The 17,245-nt window shown below is 30.6% G+C and overlaps 2 protein-coding genes and 1 long non-coding RNA gene across 3 annotated transcripts; 2 read left to right on the forward strand and 1 right to left on the reverse strand.

The window, feature by feature from the left end:
* Positions 1 to 1,239: 1,239 nt before the first annotated feature.
* On the reverse strand, positions 1,240 to 1,965 carry LOC118059765 (probable glycosyltransferase At5g11130). Its single transcript, XM_035072741.1, has one exon. The coding sequence runs from the start codon at positions 1,963 to 1,965 to the stop codon at positions 1,240 to 1,242; it is 726 nt and encodes a 241-aa protein (XP_034928632.1).
* Positions 1,966 to 3,772: 1,807 nt separating this feature from the next.
* Positions 3,773 to 6,668, forward strand: LOC118059670 (PRA1 family protein A3). Its single transcript, XM_035072594.2, has 7 exons — positions 3,773 to 4,161; positions 4,414 to 4,454; positions 4,538 to 4,616; positions 5,757 to 5,843; positions 5,935 to 6,023; positions 6,131 to 6,202; positions 6,292 to 6,668. The coding sequence occupies exons 1-7, from the start codon at positions 4,004 to 4,006 to the stop codon at positions 6,393 to 6,395; spliced, it is 630 nt and encodes a 209-aa protein (XP_034928485.1). The 5' UTR covers positions 3,773 to 4,003; the 3' UTR covers positions 6,396 to 6,668.
* A 2,792-nt stretch (positions 6,669 to 9,460) lies between these two features.
* Positions 9,461 to 10,562, forward strand: LOC118059671 (uncharacterized). The gene is made up of 3 exons (XR_004689348.2): positions 9,461 to 9,866; positions 9,973 to 10,057; positions 10,329 to 10,562. It is a non-coding gene; the product is annotated as an uncharacterized lncRNA (long non-coding RNA).
* The last annotated feature ends 6,683 nt before the right edge of the window (positions 10,563 to 17,245 follow it).

The following is a 17,245-nucleotide window of genomic DNA, read 5'->3' on the forward strand; positions in this document are numbered from 1 at the left end:
TATCTATCAATTTCATCATTTGACTTTTTATTTTTTAGTTAGATCTAGTCTAGATTCCTTTTATTTTGATTTTTTCTTATTATTTTTCTAGTTGAAATTGTTTTCAATATCCTCCATTATAGTTTTATTTTATTTTATTATTATATTAAATTTGATCCTTATTCTTTTTTATTTCTATATTTTATGTCTTTTTATTTCTTTTTAATTTGTTTTCTTTTTATTTCATCCCTAAATATTTTAATTGATTGAAAATTTGACATTATTATCTTTATGGATTTGTCTTTTATGATGTAATTCAGCCTTATAATTAGCATCACAAGCTATGAAGATTATGTCAAGTTGACTTCAATTGTTTTTAAGTCTCTCTTTTTAACATGCATAAAAAAAAATCATCTCTCATTATCGGGTTTGTTGGAAATTAGTATTTAAAAAAACTTTAATTTCAATAAAGTTATTTTAATATCATTGGTTATAAGTTTAAGGACTTTATTAGATATGCTTTTCAAGGGGTCATTTCAACTCCCTAACTAGGTTATAGATTTAGTTATATTTTTGGTCATGTGAGATGATAAATAATTATCATCCATGGTTTCTTTGAATGACGATGTGTTTTTTAAGAATTCACAATTTCATCTACGTTCTGTCTTTGACAGGTTCAAGTCAATTTCCTTTTTATTTTTTTAAATTGTTTTTTTTTTAATTTCATCATTCTTTATTTTATTTGTTGGAAGTTGAGATTCATTTTTTTCCTCTATTATTTTTATACAATTATCATATTTTTTATTTTGTTAGTAAATAAGATTGCCGAGATGTTAAATATTATAAATATATATTTTTATGATATTGGCTAGCATTATCTTTTATATTTAATTGTTATTGATTTTTTTATTTGTTATTAATATTTTATTTTCTAATTATATTATTAAATTAGCTGAATTTATTAAATTAGATTTTTTTAGATTTTTTAAAAAAAATATTGATATTAAACTGATATTTTTTATATTGAAGAAACAATAGATCAACTTACGGCATATGGTGAATGACCTATCCAGCAACACATAATCAATAGCATGATGAGGTTATATTTCAAATACAACATGCAATCATCATTATGTAATTTCCAATCCATAAGAAAGTTCCGTAAAAATTACGGGAAATCTCCTACAGTTTACAAGTAATGGAACAGACCATCACTCTAATTAACAAAGAAATTATTTTGCATGGCCAACGTTTCAAGGCCTAGACAAATTCTCTCCGGGCGTATCTAATAGCGTGCCGCCTGAGCCAAAGCTGATACATCACCATATGAAACGAATCGCACGGCTGCGGCATGTTATTCCACGCAAAATGCTGGCTTGCCACCACACCCAATCTCCTTCTTCCCACGCACTCATCATCCTTACACGTACGATCCAACACGCGCTTCACTTCCTTAACACCACCACGGGACCCCACAAAAATAGCAATCTTCTGCCACCTGATCACATCCATCAACGGTAAGTCCAGCATTGGACGGTCCACAACCACTACAGGCACACACCCAAAACGCAATGCTTCACCAATCCCAGAAACATCAGCTCCATACTCGAACAAACAGAAAACACTACTCCCTAATCTGCCCACTAAAGTCATTCCACTTGACGGCTCGGATTCAATCAGAAAATCGGAATCATTTCTCAACTCGTTGACCAAATTCGATTCTTTAACCCCATTGTATCTTACAAAACCTAGATATTTCGCTGTCCTGTTCCCCTGCGATTGTAATGCGCGTGTGATATTCGCGAGTGGAGGAAATGTAATATCTTTGTGAGGCACAAACCTACCTTCAGGCACCGGGCAGCGGGAGATCTGAACCGAGTTTTTCTTCAATTCCACGAGATTTCGGTCAGACTCGTAACCCAGACATGCACAGGATACATAAAAATGATCTGCGCCTAGAGTGCGGTTCCAGTACGGGAACTCCATTCTGAGGCCTCTAATAAAACGCGCGACAGATCGCGTGGAGAGATTGGAGGAGAAAGGAACAAAGTAGAGGTGAGCCTCTTCTGGGTTTTGGGTTACAAAGGGACTGGTTTGGAGACAAGTGAAAAAATTAGATTCAGTGGGAGAAGAGAGAGAAAGGGCGTTTGGAGGGGTATAAATGTAAATTTTGAAAGAGATGAGCATGTTTTGGTAATCCGGGAAGAGTATGGTGGGTGAGAGATAGAGTGAGGTGTAGTCAATCATGGATTTGGAAACTGAAGTCAAGAGAGAAAGGCAGAGAAAGTAAATAAAAGTAGACATTCTAACATCCAGTCAAGAACTTTCGTGCATTTAAACCTTAAATTTTCTTATTTTTCTGGAGTTTTGAGGTTGAAGATGAAGAAGCATGGTCAATGGAGCAGAGCAGGAACTGAACGAGGTAACCGAAGCTAGTTATTGAGCAGGAAAACCATAGTGCAAACGCCACGCGACCGTTCTTGTGGGCCCAAACTAGGAATCAGGCAAGCAACTGTTAAGAGGGAGCGTCACTACCAGTGAGATTAAGATGGTGTTTGATAGTGTGGTAGTGATTGCTTTTCAAATAGTTTTTTGTACTGAAATACATGTTAATGATATTTTTTTATTTTTTAAAAATCATTTTTGACATCAGCACATCAAAACGATCCAAAAAGTACAAACCAAACTCAATTTTAACAAAAAAAAAAATTTCAAATTTGCACCAAACACAGGTGCAAACACAGAGACAAACGGTCTCTAACATAGTCTACGCAGCTGCGGCTGCGTTTTATTTAAAACACAATCAGCAGCCGTTTGATAGTAAAAAAACTTGTTTTATTATATATGGAGCCTCTGTGTTTTTTACGTTTCAAACGCTGAAAATAAAAAGCATAAAAAACATGTTTTTCATGCACTACAACCTGTAAAAATTAATGAACAGTGCAATCAACTACACTGTTCACGTTAACAATACAAGTTGCAGTGTTCACTTTTTTTTTTAATGTATTAATTTTTTTTTTAGAAAAACTAGTTTAGAAAATTAAATTCATTCGTGATATGAACAATATTTTTTTCTCGAAAAACTAGTATAAAGTGAATTAAATTTACTCGCACAATAATATTAATTTTATATCTGATAATATTTTATCTAATTTTATTACACGCTCAAAAAATTATGAAAACTATAGTTCTTATCAGATGAATTTTGTACGTAATGAAATTATAAATAATTTAATGGAATAATAAAAAATATTTTATATAAAGTATTATTTTTTTCATGATGTAATATGAATAATTAATTTTACAATATTTAAATTTAAAACTATGAATATTAATATATATTTTTTAAAATTATTTTATAATCTCAATTTCAAAAGCATTCTTAACCAAACACATTAAACTATTTTTTCTTTAACCTCAGTTTTAACCACAGTTTTAGCCAAACACCTATTTTTTCAAACCAGCCTCAATTAAAAGTACTTTTTATAAAATAACTTTTTTTCAAATTATAATTATAACAGCTACTGTAATACCAAACACACTCTAATAAAAGCGAGATGGGTTCTACTCGTGATACGTGGGAAATGATGAAGTGGTAAAAAAAATCATTTGACGTATTTTATCTAATTAAATAAAAGGGCGAATATTGCCTGTGGTCTGGTCGGTGCTGATGGTTATCACTCTACTCATACACATAAGAGGTCCTCAGTTCGAACCAGGGCTCAGTCATGTTAATTTCATTTTTTTTCCCATATAAAAAAAGTAGCAATTATTTTCTATTTTCTTTTCCGCATAGCATAATAATAAACCCCCACCACATGGTTTCTCGACACGAAAAAAATTTATAGAGTCGATTTTTTACAAAAACATTTGCAAAATTCCTTCACAATACAATTTCTTCTCTCCATTTCAAATCATATTATATAAAACCTGATTTTGTATTATTTTTTTTTACAATTTAAGAAGCACTAGATATTGCTGCTTTTCTTATTATTGCTGTTATTACCAAAAAAATCCGAGGGAGATGGAATGGGGAAACGTAACAGCAGAAGATCTAATCGGGGCATTAAAGGAAATAGATTGGACATCCCCTCCTCGTCCTCTCAATGAATTCCTCTCCAAATTCACGATTCCTCGCTCTTATTCCAAGTGGAGTAGCCGCCTCAAATGCAATCTCTACTAGTACTTCCCCCTCTCCTCTCTTTTTAATTTGAATTTAGTTTGTTCATTTTTTGTATAATTTAAAGCCGATCACACGTTTTTAGTTTGATCCAATCTTTTGTTAATTTTAGTCAACAGTGATGCACAATCTAGGGTTTCTTTTTAATCAATCAGTCTGTGTGGAAATCTTGAATTTTATTGCGATTGATTGCTCTTATTATTTGACATCTGTTTAATGGTTTTCAATTTCTTATTAAATCTTTTTATGTGCAGCTATCGGACAAATTACTTCATTTTGATACTACTGATTCTTGGTAAGGAAACAGATCCCCAATAGTATTCCATTTTACCTTGAAGAGTTTTTGTGTTTAAAACTATTCTTTATATTTTGGTTCAGGTGTTGCCTGTATCTTAAGGCCTCTGGCGATTCTAGCGACTGCTTTGTCAGCTCTAGCCGTTGCTTTCTTTAATGATAGGTATGCTGCTTAAACTTCACGCATCCTTTGTTCCTAATTTCTTGTTGTTTCTATGGTGGCCTGTTGAGGTGCGTAAAATTATGGAAATGCTAGAATGATTCAATTGTTTTGTTGTCATCTTTCTGGTTTCGAAAGAGCCACCAAAGTGGGCAACAAACTATAAGCTACTGAATTCTATGAAACTTCATTCTACTTTCTTCTTCTTAAATCGAACCCGGTTTATTTTGAATGTTGACGGTCTAGAATTTGTTGTATTTGGCATGGAAGGTCATGGAGGTGCGGATTAATTGTCTTCCTATTTGAATGTGGGAGCATGGATTTCAATATAAAGATAGTAACAATTTATGCATGAATTTATGCTGTGTCATGGTTGTTCCTCTTCTCTACAAGAAAAACTGGTTTGTAATTGTGGAAGTAGTTGGTTGTGTATTTTAGATGAGTTAGCCTTGATAAATGGATTTCAAAGGATGATCCATAAAAGATTTATCCTCAGCATGAAATTGATATAGATGTTGGGTGCTTGTTATATTTCCTAGGGGTGTGCTCGTTAGGAGGGATTGGGGGGGGGGGGGTGTGGTTATATGGGTGAGAAGTGAAGGATATTCACCTTGCTTGGAGACATAGGGAAGGATCTGAAGGAACCTTCCTATGCCACTTCAGCAGCTTGGGGGAGAGGGGAGCAGTCAAGGATGATTACAATGGAGAAAATAGGTCACCTAAGAAGTTATTAGGAATCACGTGTTTGAAGTAGGCTGTTGTCTTTGCTTTTTGTAAGCTACACTATGCTTCCGAGTTGTGGAGGTTGGACATTGATTGTGTAGTGTTATAATTATTCTACATGCCTTTAGTTGTTCTTATGAATTGATATATGTAGCAAACAACAACATTTGAAGTAGGTTGTTAATGATGATTACAATGGAGAAAACAGGTCACCTAACCAGTTATCAGGAATTATGTGTTTGAAGTTGGCTGCTGTTTTCTCTTTTTCTGTGTAAGCTATGCAATGCTTCTGAGTTGTGGAGTTTGGGGGACAGGTTGGACATTGATTGTGCAGTGTTATAATTATTCTGCATACCTTTAGTTGTTCTTATGACATGATATATGCAGCAAACAATAACATTTGGCTGTCCTCTTTTGCAGTTTTGCAGCTAGTTTCAGTGAGAAGGTAACAAGAACTGTAAGGAAGTTTTCTCCACATTTGGCGGCAAAGATGAGACCTCCGCATATGTGAGTTAGTAAAAACTACTAATTTACCTTCTATTGCTCATTTCTGAAATGGATCGCAGTTGTACTTACCACACATGCTTAATTTATGCAGGCCTGTTATCCGTGGCCGTCCATCAGCCAAAAAATCAGTGTACATTTGTGGCCAGCCTCGTTTATTGTTTGTCCTTTTATTCTCAGCTGGTAGATAAAATCCCTAGGCTCTATTTCTTAAACAATTCTGGGATATTTTGAGTTGTAATTAATGATACCTGACCAAATGTTTCTTTCTTTTCAACATCTCTTTGCAGCCAGTTTTCTTCTGTGGTATTCTTCTGGCAGTCTTTTGTATGTTTCGTGGGCATACGCCATTAGCATCTTTGGTAAATTTCACGGTTCCTGTATATTTGGTTTGAGCAATCCCTTGTAGAAAATTTTAGTTCTAATTCATTACTCACATTTCTGTCTGCAGTCACTGTTCTCCATGCAAGCTTCAGAACACCTAACCTGAAAGCACGCCTCAACACATTCCGTGAAGAATTCCGTGCAGTCTGGCGCAATTACAGTGAGCTCTAACTGTCTGCGGAGTTAAAATGGACGCCAGGATAAGTGCAAATCCTGCTCCGTACCTTGCGTTTCAGTTAAAGTGAGAGTATTCTTTGTAAAATGTAAATGGATAGTTCTCATCTTAAGATTGAGTCAGTTAACATTATGAACTAGTCTGTAGCTTGTAGTATTGCAAAATCCTGCTTTGCTATCTGCTTCTGCGGTCGCTTGGCTGTATGTTAGATCATTCGTCAGAGAGTCACGTGGAATTTTCTAATAGGAAATGGATTTTAAATTTCCTCATTTATAATGCCTTGAGGATGAACTACTGTGCTGGTTGCCGTTTGGTGACACTGCTGCCAGTGGTAAATCCATGGAACCATATTTCAAATCGCTGGTGGGGTTGGGTCATGGGACTGTAATCTTTATACTCGTCGTTTGCGTCTCCTGTCTTTTGTGAGCCAAAAGAAAACATTTGTTTGAGAACGAGAAGATTAGAGTGTTTAGAAAAGTGGGTTAGTTTGTGTTTTTTAAAAATTTAATTTTTTTGTGTTTTTGGTTAAAAATTAAATTTATTTTTGGTATATTTAATTGTTTTGAAGCATTGATCTTATAAATAATTTTTTAAAAAATTAGAAAATATTTTGAAAAATAATTATATTACGTTTAGATAGATCATAAAATTGACTTGTTGCAAGAATTAAAAACCTGCTCCTTGATTACTTTGGAAAGTTACGTGATAGGATTGCGTAGATATCTTGATTGTTTTTTAAAATATTATTTATTTAAAAATGTATTAGAATAATATTTTTATTTTTATTATTTAATATTTAATTTTAATATTGATATATACAAAAAATTAAAAATAAATTTTTTGTAAGATCACTTTCGAGCAAAAAACCAAGCAAACGGGGCCTAATTCCTTGTAAAAACAAGCATGGTACGCACTGTATCCCAGCTGTAATTACAAAACAAATACACACGTTAACTCCTTTTCTTTTCCTTAAAAAATATAAAAACAAAACAAATACACACGTTAATTCCTTTTCTTTTCCTTAAAAGATATAAAAAAATAATAATTAATTGATCTTCCAATCATCATTCACCGCGTCAAGTGATCGTGCAAGCTTGTTCAAAGGACAACTTTGTAATTTGCTTGCTTTTTAAAGGTTGTTTGTTTTGTTGTTATTAATTTTTGTAGCTCCATGCAAAAAAAAATCAGAAAAAAAAAAAAAAAAAATTACAAAAAAATATATTGAAAGAAAATAAAAAAATATATCAAAACGCCAGAAAATTACCAAAGATTTGATGAAGTGGACCAAATATCTAACATTGAAACTTTTGAGAGTATATTTTTGAATGATGAATGCCATATTGGCAAAGAAAATTCAATTTGAGCAAGGAAATTCAAAATTGAATATTTAAGGACTTGATTGTAATTTTTCAAGGTTTAATTGATTTTCTTAAGGGTTTAATTGCAAGAAAAAATGATTTCTGAAGTCAATTTATACTTTAATTAGAAGAAATTAAAGTCTACAGTCAAATTGCAATTTTCAAGAGTTAATTTGATCAAATCAAGGATTTAATTTCATAAATATTGAAGTTTGATGGGCAATTAGAGACTTGATTGAATAAATCTAAAACCAAGAACCATACCGAACAAAACATGTGAATGAAGGGGTTGAAATTGACCAAATCAATGGTCAAACTGAAGAAAATGACAGCTTGTTAGTCAATTGAGGGTCAAAATACATAAATTCAGAATCAATGATCAAAATGAAAAAAAAAAAATCAACTTATAGGCTGATAATTGAGTTTGTTTGGGGTGACATTGCTTGAAATTAAAATTTTGGAGGCAATTATTGATGCAATTAAAAAAAATTGAAAGAACATGTACTCAATTGAAATTTGCCAATCCCAAATAAAAAACAATAAATGACACATCATTCAAACTTAATGAAGAGAATGTGAGTGGCACATCGCTCGATAGAGTGACTTCTGTTTTGGCTGATCGAGTTGGCAACTTCAAACAAATAAATACAGAGCTATAAACCTTCAAATTGAGTAAGGTTGGATCCAAATGAAATACGTGAATTTCCTTTACCAACTTCACATAATCTCAAGTGATGATGACATCATAATTGCTTTAACAAGGCCTCAAAAGTAGGCAACTTAGTTAACAATGACTGAAACACGATTGTTTAGGAACCGATATTTTTTTTGTGTGTTCATACACAAAGTCTTCTAAATGGTTTCTTATTAAGGGTTTACAATATTTACCTTAAGAACAAGAGGTTGGAAATGGATTTAATACTTCATAAAACCTTAACAAAACTCTATAAATATTCGTTTTAAAAAAGAGCTAAAAAGGAGAGAATATAGGGATAAAAAAAAAACTAGGAAAATATTAATGAAAAACCTAAGTATAAAAGGTTTAGGAGCCTAATATAAAAGATTTTCTAAAACAAAACTTTTCAAAGAAAAATAAAGAAAATAGTTGTTCTAGATATGTTTTATGATTTAAAAGGAGGATGTTGCTTGAGGTTTTTTTTATTTTTTTCATTTATATTCATGTTTACAAATATAGAAAATAAGTTTAAAATGCTTTTTTTAAATGCTTTTTTTATTATTTTTTAAAGTTTTCTTATGTTTTTGTTAGTTTAAAATATGTTTTGATAAATATTTAGATCCAATTTTAATCCATTTGATGAATATGCAGTTTTTTAAGTTACCTTATGCATGATTTTGATGTTAAATTAAAAAATATTTATGAAGTGTTTTTATCTTGAAATAAACATAAACAATAATAATGTATTTTAGTTTATATGTATTTATATGATATATACCGATTTTCAAATTCTAAATTTTTCGTATAAAAAAAAAAGCAGTCAAAGCTATCATAAAAAGTTTACCTAACACACTCTCGACCGAAAGCGACACGGAAATGCCTCGTCTTCTTCTGGTAGGTTTCGGCGTGAAACTATCAAGTCAAGTCGTGAACAAAATGCAAGGATACTTCCACGAAAATGAATGTCTACTTTCCGTCTACTTTCCGTCTACTTTCCGTGTACCTATAGTCTATATATCAAACACTCATCGCAACTAAAACCTCTCATCCATTTGATTTCCAATATTTGCTTCCATTTTTATCTGACAATTCACAAATGGCTTCTTCAAGTCATCGCCAAAGGCAACTGTCACTTACTCCTCGTGATAATCACTCTCATGGCTGCATAACCCAGAAGATGAAAACCTCAATTACCATAGAGGATTCAAAGCAAAAGGTGACCATAACCACCGAGACGGCGCACAAGCACCGGCCCATATCAAAGGGAAATCGTATTGCCCTTGAACAAGAAGTCGTCAACCGAAAAAAAAAGACTACCATCGACAAACAGAAGCTACTCGTTAGGGAGGAGAAGCATGAGGTCAAAGAAAGAAAGATCTACTCCACTACAGAAGAGAAGGAGAAGAAGCGAATCCCGCACAAGCATAGAAGCGGTGTGTGTGTGTGTGTTTTTAATTATGATCAGGATCATATGCATGCGTTACAGATTTTCACTCTTTCTTTCATCTGATCTTCTTGGCGCAACTTATACAATTGCAGGTGGCACTTTAGAAGTCACCTTCAAAACAAAATTTTGACATTATCATCTCTCCGTCATCGAAGCCATCGCAAACTTGAAGTTCCGGTGAGTTGCCGTCCTCTCAATAAATATTTCTAAAAGTCTCCTTTAGGCTTTAACCTCAACCAGCTGATCAATACAATCAAATTTAACAATCTTTCATCAATAAAACATCAATTAGAACAGAAATCTTTAAAAGCAAAAGCTATTGTGGGTTTTCAAAAAAAAATCACTATTTAAAATCACAAAAGAATATTGGAAAAAGAATTAATTGACCAAAATATATTATTATCTTTCCATCTTCACTTTGTAACTAGCTGTGCTTTAATAATTTCAGGAATTTCTCTGGCGGTGTGCACGTCAGAAGGCAACTTGCATAATGGCAAAAATATTATCCCGATGCAGAACGTTTTTTTTTTTTTTTTTAAATATGTATTTCCCTATGGTTTCCCTTGTTATCAATACCCTCCCTGACCTTAAAATAAAAGGGTTCTTCTTACATTGTGTGTGTTTAATTGAGGATTGATCCTCTTCAGGCAATATATATACCAAGTTTGATGTGTGGATTGTATACCTATGATTTGCGTGTCTGTTAATTAATCAGCAGAGAATTGAAAAGAAAGAAAGAAAAAGAAAAGGAAAAAGAAAAAGAAAAGCATCTAACCAATTCCCCAAGAAGGTTACTGAGGTATTGGCTCGTCTGAAAATAAATAGATCCGCTTTTTAAATTATTATCTCGTATTAACGTTTGAATTGTTCTGCAAGAAAATAAAATTCTCTTCAGATTAGATGTGAATAATTTTAGAGATAAATCTAACAAGCGAATAGTTTGCTCTTAAAAATCAAAAACTAGCTCAAGACTACCTACCCAGTTAAAAGGCCCAAAAAAATGAGTCCTTGAGAGAAACTTTCAAGGAAGAATGGACTATGGAGGATTACTGGAGGAACGAGGCATCTGCCATGGGAAAACCAAACATCCAAATCGGCCATTGGTAAGAATTGAAAGCAAACGTAAACCTGGTAAATGAAAATATAAATGCGATTCCACTGATTTCTTGGAAACTTGCATGATTACAGCAAACCAGGTGTATTTGAGTTGAAAAAAAGAGGCACAGAAGATCTCAAATCATAACCGTCATTACAAACTCAATACGTGTGTTATTGGGATTTCACCTTTTTTCTTTTGGGATGAGAAAACCATCAAGTTGTTACACCATCATAATCATTGATGAACAGGCTCCTTAAATACTCTTGGTTTATTCCATTCGTCCGCTGTGTGGAGAGTGAAGAACAGCGTGGCAGACGACGCTCTTTTTGTGAGCGCGCTCCCCGTGCCAAATCTATAGAAAGAGATTACATGAGCATGAAATGTATCATCGGAAAGTGGTTTTTACTAATGTGGTAGTTTTTATAATTATAATTTAAAAAAAATATTTTATAAAAAATATTTTTAGTTAAGGTTGGTTTTTTATTTATATATGTTTGGTTAAAATTATGATTGAAATTAAAATTAAATAATAAGTAATTTAATGTGTTTTGTGATAAATGTTAATATTGATGGTTTTTAATTTAAATATTGTGGATTAATTATTGTTATTATATCATGAAATAAATAATATTTTATATAAAAAAATTTATTATTCCAATTAAACTATTTACAATTCCATCACGTATGAAATTCATTAAAAAAAAAACTACAATTTTCATGGTTTTTTGAGTATATAATAAAATTAGATAAAATATCATTAGTAATAAAATTGAGATCACAATTAAATTTTAAAAATATTATGTCATAATGCATTTTCTTCTTAATTTATGTGGTGTCATTGAATAATATTAGATAATAATTTTTCAAATAAATTATAATTTTAAAAAATAAAGTTTTTTACTGTTACGTGTTTACTTTTGCGTGTTGAGTGAATTAATTCACTACTTACTGTTATTTTTATTAAGTGAACAATGTCGGTGCAGCTGGTGCAAGATGCTTCTCCTGAAATTGCGTTTCCATGTTTTAAAAACATTGGTTAGTACTTTAACAAACCACTAATTAATTACTCAGATGATTTGACATTTTAACATGCACAACAAACTCAAAGTTGGATTGGTCTTTGACTAAGTCTGTCTTGTTTGTCCATCATTGCTAACCGAGTATTAATTTGTTATAAAAATTATTTTAAGTTTATTTTTATTTAAAATTATTTTTTATGTTTGTTTTTATTTTTATATGTTGATATTAAAAATAAAATTTAAAAATAAAAAAATATATTATCTTAATATATTTTTAAATAAAAATTATTTTATAAAATAACCACTAATATAATACTAGCCCTACGGTACCACAGGAACTCTTGACACGAAAATTGCCTTATAAAATTGTCTTCAAAGAGAAAATTAATCGAGTCAATTAAAACCTAGATGATGTTAATATTTAATCCTTATATTGCTATGATTTCTTACATGAATGAGATTTGTTATTATAAAAATTTTGTTTTTAATTAGAAATACAGAAAGGTTCGGTTTTGTCTTAGATGTGTAGTAGTTTTAAAAAAAGTTATGAAAGATTGGTTGAAACTAAAATATTTGTATTTTGTGGGCATACAATAATATAGGTTAGGTTGCTGTGGTAACATGAGTGTGTGGACCGTGCAGGTGCACGCTCATGTTAAGACAAAATAATAAAACACATCTAAAAAGATTATATTTAATGAAATTATTGTTTATGTGTTTGGTATTATAAATTTACAGTCTGCATCTTTATTTTTTAATTATTTATTGTAAAAAGATTTCTCTCAAGAATCAAGAAAATAAACCTAGTAGGTTAGAAGAACTAAGCTAGACTCTTTGTTTTTTAATAGTCGAGGACTTATAAAACAACTTTAAGCTGTTTTTGGCTTTCGAGGAAATTGAATAATAATCAGGGACAAATTTGTTATTTTCGTTTTAGTAAATGATACACGATTTTAGTAAATGATTGTGCCTTGGTGCTGTGTGTATATATATTTTTTTGTCATAAACTCTTCTGTAAGCTGCTCCAAAGAATGAGTCAATAGACCTTTGATTTCCTGGAAGGAGAGACAGAAGGCGAGACACTGGTTAATTAAAACAAGAGTCGGAAGATTAAAAAGCTACTAAATTAAACACTTGCCCTTAACTTCCAGATGATTTATAATTTATTATGTCCATGTATAAGAGTTGAAATTATGCGTTTGTATCTCAGTGAGCTCATCTCAAGCTGCGTTCTGATGTCATTGAAATATTGGCCGTTGGGTGGAATTAGACTTTTAGCTCAAATTAGCTGAAACGAATAGTTTGGCTGATAGTTTTCAGACCATGTCCGCCTGGTTTAAGATTTTAGCTATGAGTTTTGATCGGGATTACCGGATTTTAACTAGATTATCCAGGTTTCGGGTCATTTTTTTTTAAATCAAAACGACATCATTTTAGTAAAAATAAAAATAAAAAAAAAAAACAAATGGGTTGCAACCAGGTTTCCAACCGGATCTTGCTAGGTTACCAGGTCAACCCTTTGGTCATATCGGGTTTTTTTTTTTTTTTTTTTTTAACCCAACCCGATTTCAGTCCCGTGTCAATCTGCTTAGCTGGACCGTGTTTTAAAATTATGATTTGGGTTCATTTAAAAAGAAAAGAAAAATAGTGTGTGTAATAAAAAAAAAAAAAAAAAAAACCCATTGTTTGCAGGATACATAGATATAGAAGATAATGTTGCATGCAGGATAGAATAGTAGCGGTGGAAGAGTTCAAGCTCAGCCAATCACTGCCATGATATAAGATTGAAAACAACACCTTGGAGTCAACTACATTAGTCGTGCACTTAAGTTCTTCTCCTTGATTTTCTATTTTTTACTTTTTTTTTTCAGAATTATTTTTATTGATTTTATTTTTTTACCATTGAGCTAATCTAGAATTTAATATTTTAGTTTTTTTTAAAAAAAAAACATTGTAGCGCATGTTTTTTTTTTCCGCTTTTGTTCCCTTCTGTTTTACATGTTTTTTTTTTTTCGTTTTTTTTACCCAAAATTGACTTATTCTTCTTCTTTTTTTAAATAGTCTTTGTCGCTTTAGCTTTAGCTTTCTCCACGTGTTTTTTTTTATTTTTTTATTTTTTTCCCAAAATTGTTCTTTCTTCTTTATATTTTTTTTTTGTTTTTTCATAATTATTCTTATTAATTTTTTTTTTTTTACTGTTAAACTGATTGAGAATTTAGTTTTTAATTTTTTTTTAAAAACATTGTGAATTGATACAGTGTTTCTCCACATGGTTTTTTATTAAATATTTTTTTTTTTATGATTATCTTTGTCGATTTTATTTTTTTTTATATTAAGCTGATTGAGAATTTAGCTTTATAGTTATTTAAAACACTGTATATTGCTACAGTGTTTTCCCACGTGATTTTTGCCTTGCTATAGTGTTTCCTTATTTTTTTTATCGGTGTTTTTTTTCTAAATATGTTTTTATCAAATTTATTTTTTCATACTGAGCCGAGTTGACAATTTAACTTTTTTTTTTAAAAGATTGTTGATTGCTACAGTATTTTTCCATATAATTTTTTTCTAGTTATGATTTTTTAAAAAACTATCTTTGTCATTTTTATTGTTTTTAATATTGAGCTGGTTGAAAATTACAATTATAGATTTTCTCTTGAAACACTATAAATTGTTATAGTGTTTCCCTGCATGTTTTTTTCTTTTCATTTTTATTTTATATTTGTCAAAATTATCTTTGTTGACTTTTTTTTAATATTGAGCTGGTTGAGAATTATAATTGTATATTTCCTCACAAAAACACTATAGATTGTTACAGTGTTTTCTTAAATGATTTTAATATTGAGCTGGTTAAGAATTTAGCTTTAACTTTCCTCACATGTTTTTTTTTCCTGTTTTTTATTATTTTTTTTTTTGCTTTTTTTTTCTTCCTAAGTTGTCTTTTTCTTCTTTTTTTTGTGTTTTTTTTATATAATTATTTTTGTTGATTTTATTTTTTTAATATTGAGCTGGTTGAGAATATAACTTTGTAGTTTTTTCCTTTAAATTATTAAATGTTTTTCACAAATTCATAATAATACATAAATATATTACAAGCCTGCAAAATCACGCGGGCATGTCACCTGATATATATATAATGCATGTGGTTGTGCAAATCTTCGACTCGAAGTGGCCAATGTTATAGGCCTGTGCCCTGTAGTCTCTTCACATAAATTGCGCCGGGGGGGTCATCTAACAAAGGGGACGAGGGCGATTCAAACTGCAAGTTTAAACGCGGAGCTTTTAAAAAATCTAAATGCATCATTTTTCATACACGTGTAAACCTAGTGTGCTGATATGTAATCTGATATAGTCGTAATTATATTGACTACTTATTGTCTTATTGATGGTGTTTTCAAAATAAAATATGTTTATATAATGAGGTTTTTTCTAGCGGTTAATTGAGTGAACTCTCAAGTAGCTCCCTTATCCACTTTAAAGAAAATTATTTTACTGGATATTTCTGAATACAAGTAAAGGATCATATTTTAGAAAATTTAAGGACTATTTGATGATAAAATAAATATCTTATAAAGAGAAAAGAAATAATAAATATGCCACGGAACATTGAATTCAAGAACAAGGTTATTCTTGTGTTGAATTTGTATTTTTTTAATACAAAGAACTTTGTTTATCTTATTTAATGGGTAGTTCAGATGATAGTTATAATCCTCGAACCTTGTCTTTTATTTGAGTAGAGAGGGAGGAGAATGATTTTATCATGATTATATTTATGAATGATAAATATCTCTAACACGTGTAATAGTGAACATTAACGAGGAAATATATCTTTTGCACGTGCATTGATGGTTATCAACGAGGGAGAATATCGCTTCCACATGTATTAATAAATATTAATGAGAAAATATATCTCTTGCACATGCATTAATGCGACAATAACAATATCATCAATTCTTTTTAGCCAAGATGATTGATAACTTTTATATAATATCTGATAAATCAAGGTAGCTTGTGACTATTACCTGTAAAATGTCCAGTTTAATAGACATATAAACTCTTCAATTGTAAAGTAAATAATCTTATAAGGAGAAAAAATATAATAATATTTTAGAGAGATAGAAAAATATACATGCTAAAAATATTAATAATAAAGATTCTGAACATTTATAGCTTATAAGTTTTTATTTTTTATTTTTGTAAAAAAAAAGGTTTGAAATATAATTTATTATGATAATATTTATGAAAAAAAAAAATCTTTTACATGAATATTAATGAGCATTAACGGGAAAAAACATGTATTACACAAATATTAACGAGTATTAATAAAGAAATATATCCCCTACACTAGGATTAATAACCAGAAGAGAAGAAAAAAGAACTCAACAAAAAAATTTAAATTTTAAAAATAGACTAAGACATATCCTTACCATTTAGGGATTGGGCCCAAGTGATGTACCCGAACTCACAGATGCCAAGAATGCGTAACGCTCAGGCTCGAGGTGGCACGCTAGCCCACCAGAGGTGCTGCCCAGTGGAATGTGGTGGGGAAGTTGTTCTTATATGTATACAAGATAATTTTCTTATACGTTGAAAGCAATTAAGAGGAATTTCATACAAAATTCATAAGCATTGATTGATTATACTGGATATTTTGAAATTATCCAAATTAGCTAATTATAAACATTGAATGGTACTGATTTAATAGAAAAGTTATTTCCAAATAATTGAATACACAAAATTTATATAGAATTCGCTCACACTTTTTTTTTTCCATCGATACGATTGATCTTCCAGTTCATGATATCTCTTGAAACACACTAAGTTAGTGTGAGTGTTATGTTTTTTAAAACCGTTTGAATAGAATAAGTATGTATAAACACATAAACTAACTAAAAAATATTCCACTAAATAAAAAACACAAAAATCAAAGCATGCAGTTTGTAGATCTGCCGCTTCAAAGATAAATTCTTTCTCTGACATGCAAGTGCAGGGTAGTGATTCCATGAATTCGTGAGAATCCTACTAATAATATATTTATTTTTATATTTTAAAAATATTTTTTTAACAATTTAATTTTTATTTTTTTTAATTTAAATTAATATTTTAAAATCATTTTAATATGTTGATGTTAAAAATATTTTTTAAAAATAAAAAAAATATTATTTTGATATATTTTAAGTAAAAAACATTTTGAAAAATAATCATTACCACATTACAAAACATTTAGAAGCCATTCCCGCACTAATATAT

The sequence above is a fragment of the Populus alba genome, chromosome 10, assembly GCF_005239225.2.
Source record: "Populus alba chromosome 10, ASM523922v2, whole genome shotgun sequence".
Taxonomy (NCBI): Eukaryota; Viridiplantae; Streptophyta; class Magnoliopsida; order Malpighiales; family Salicaceae; genus Populus; species Populus alba.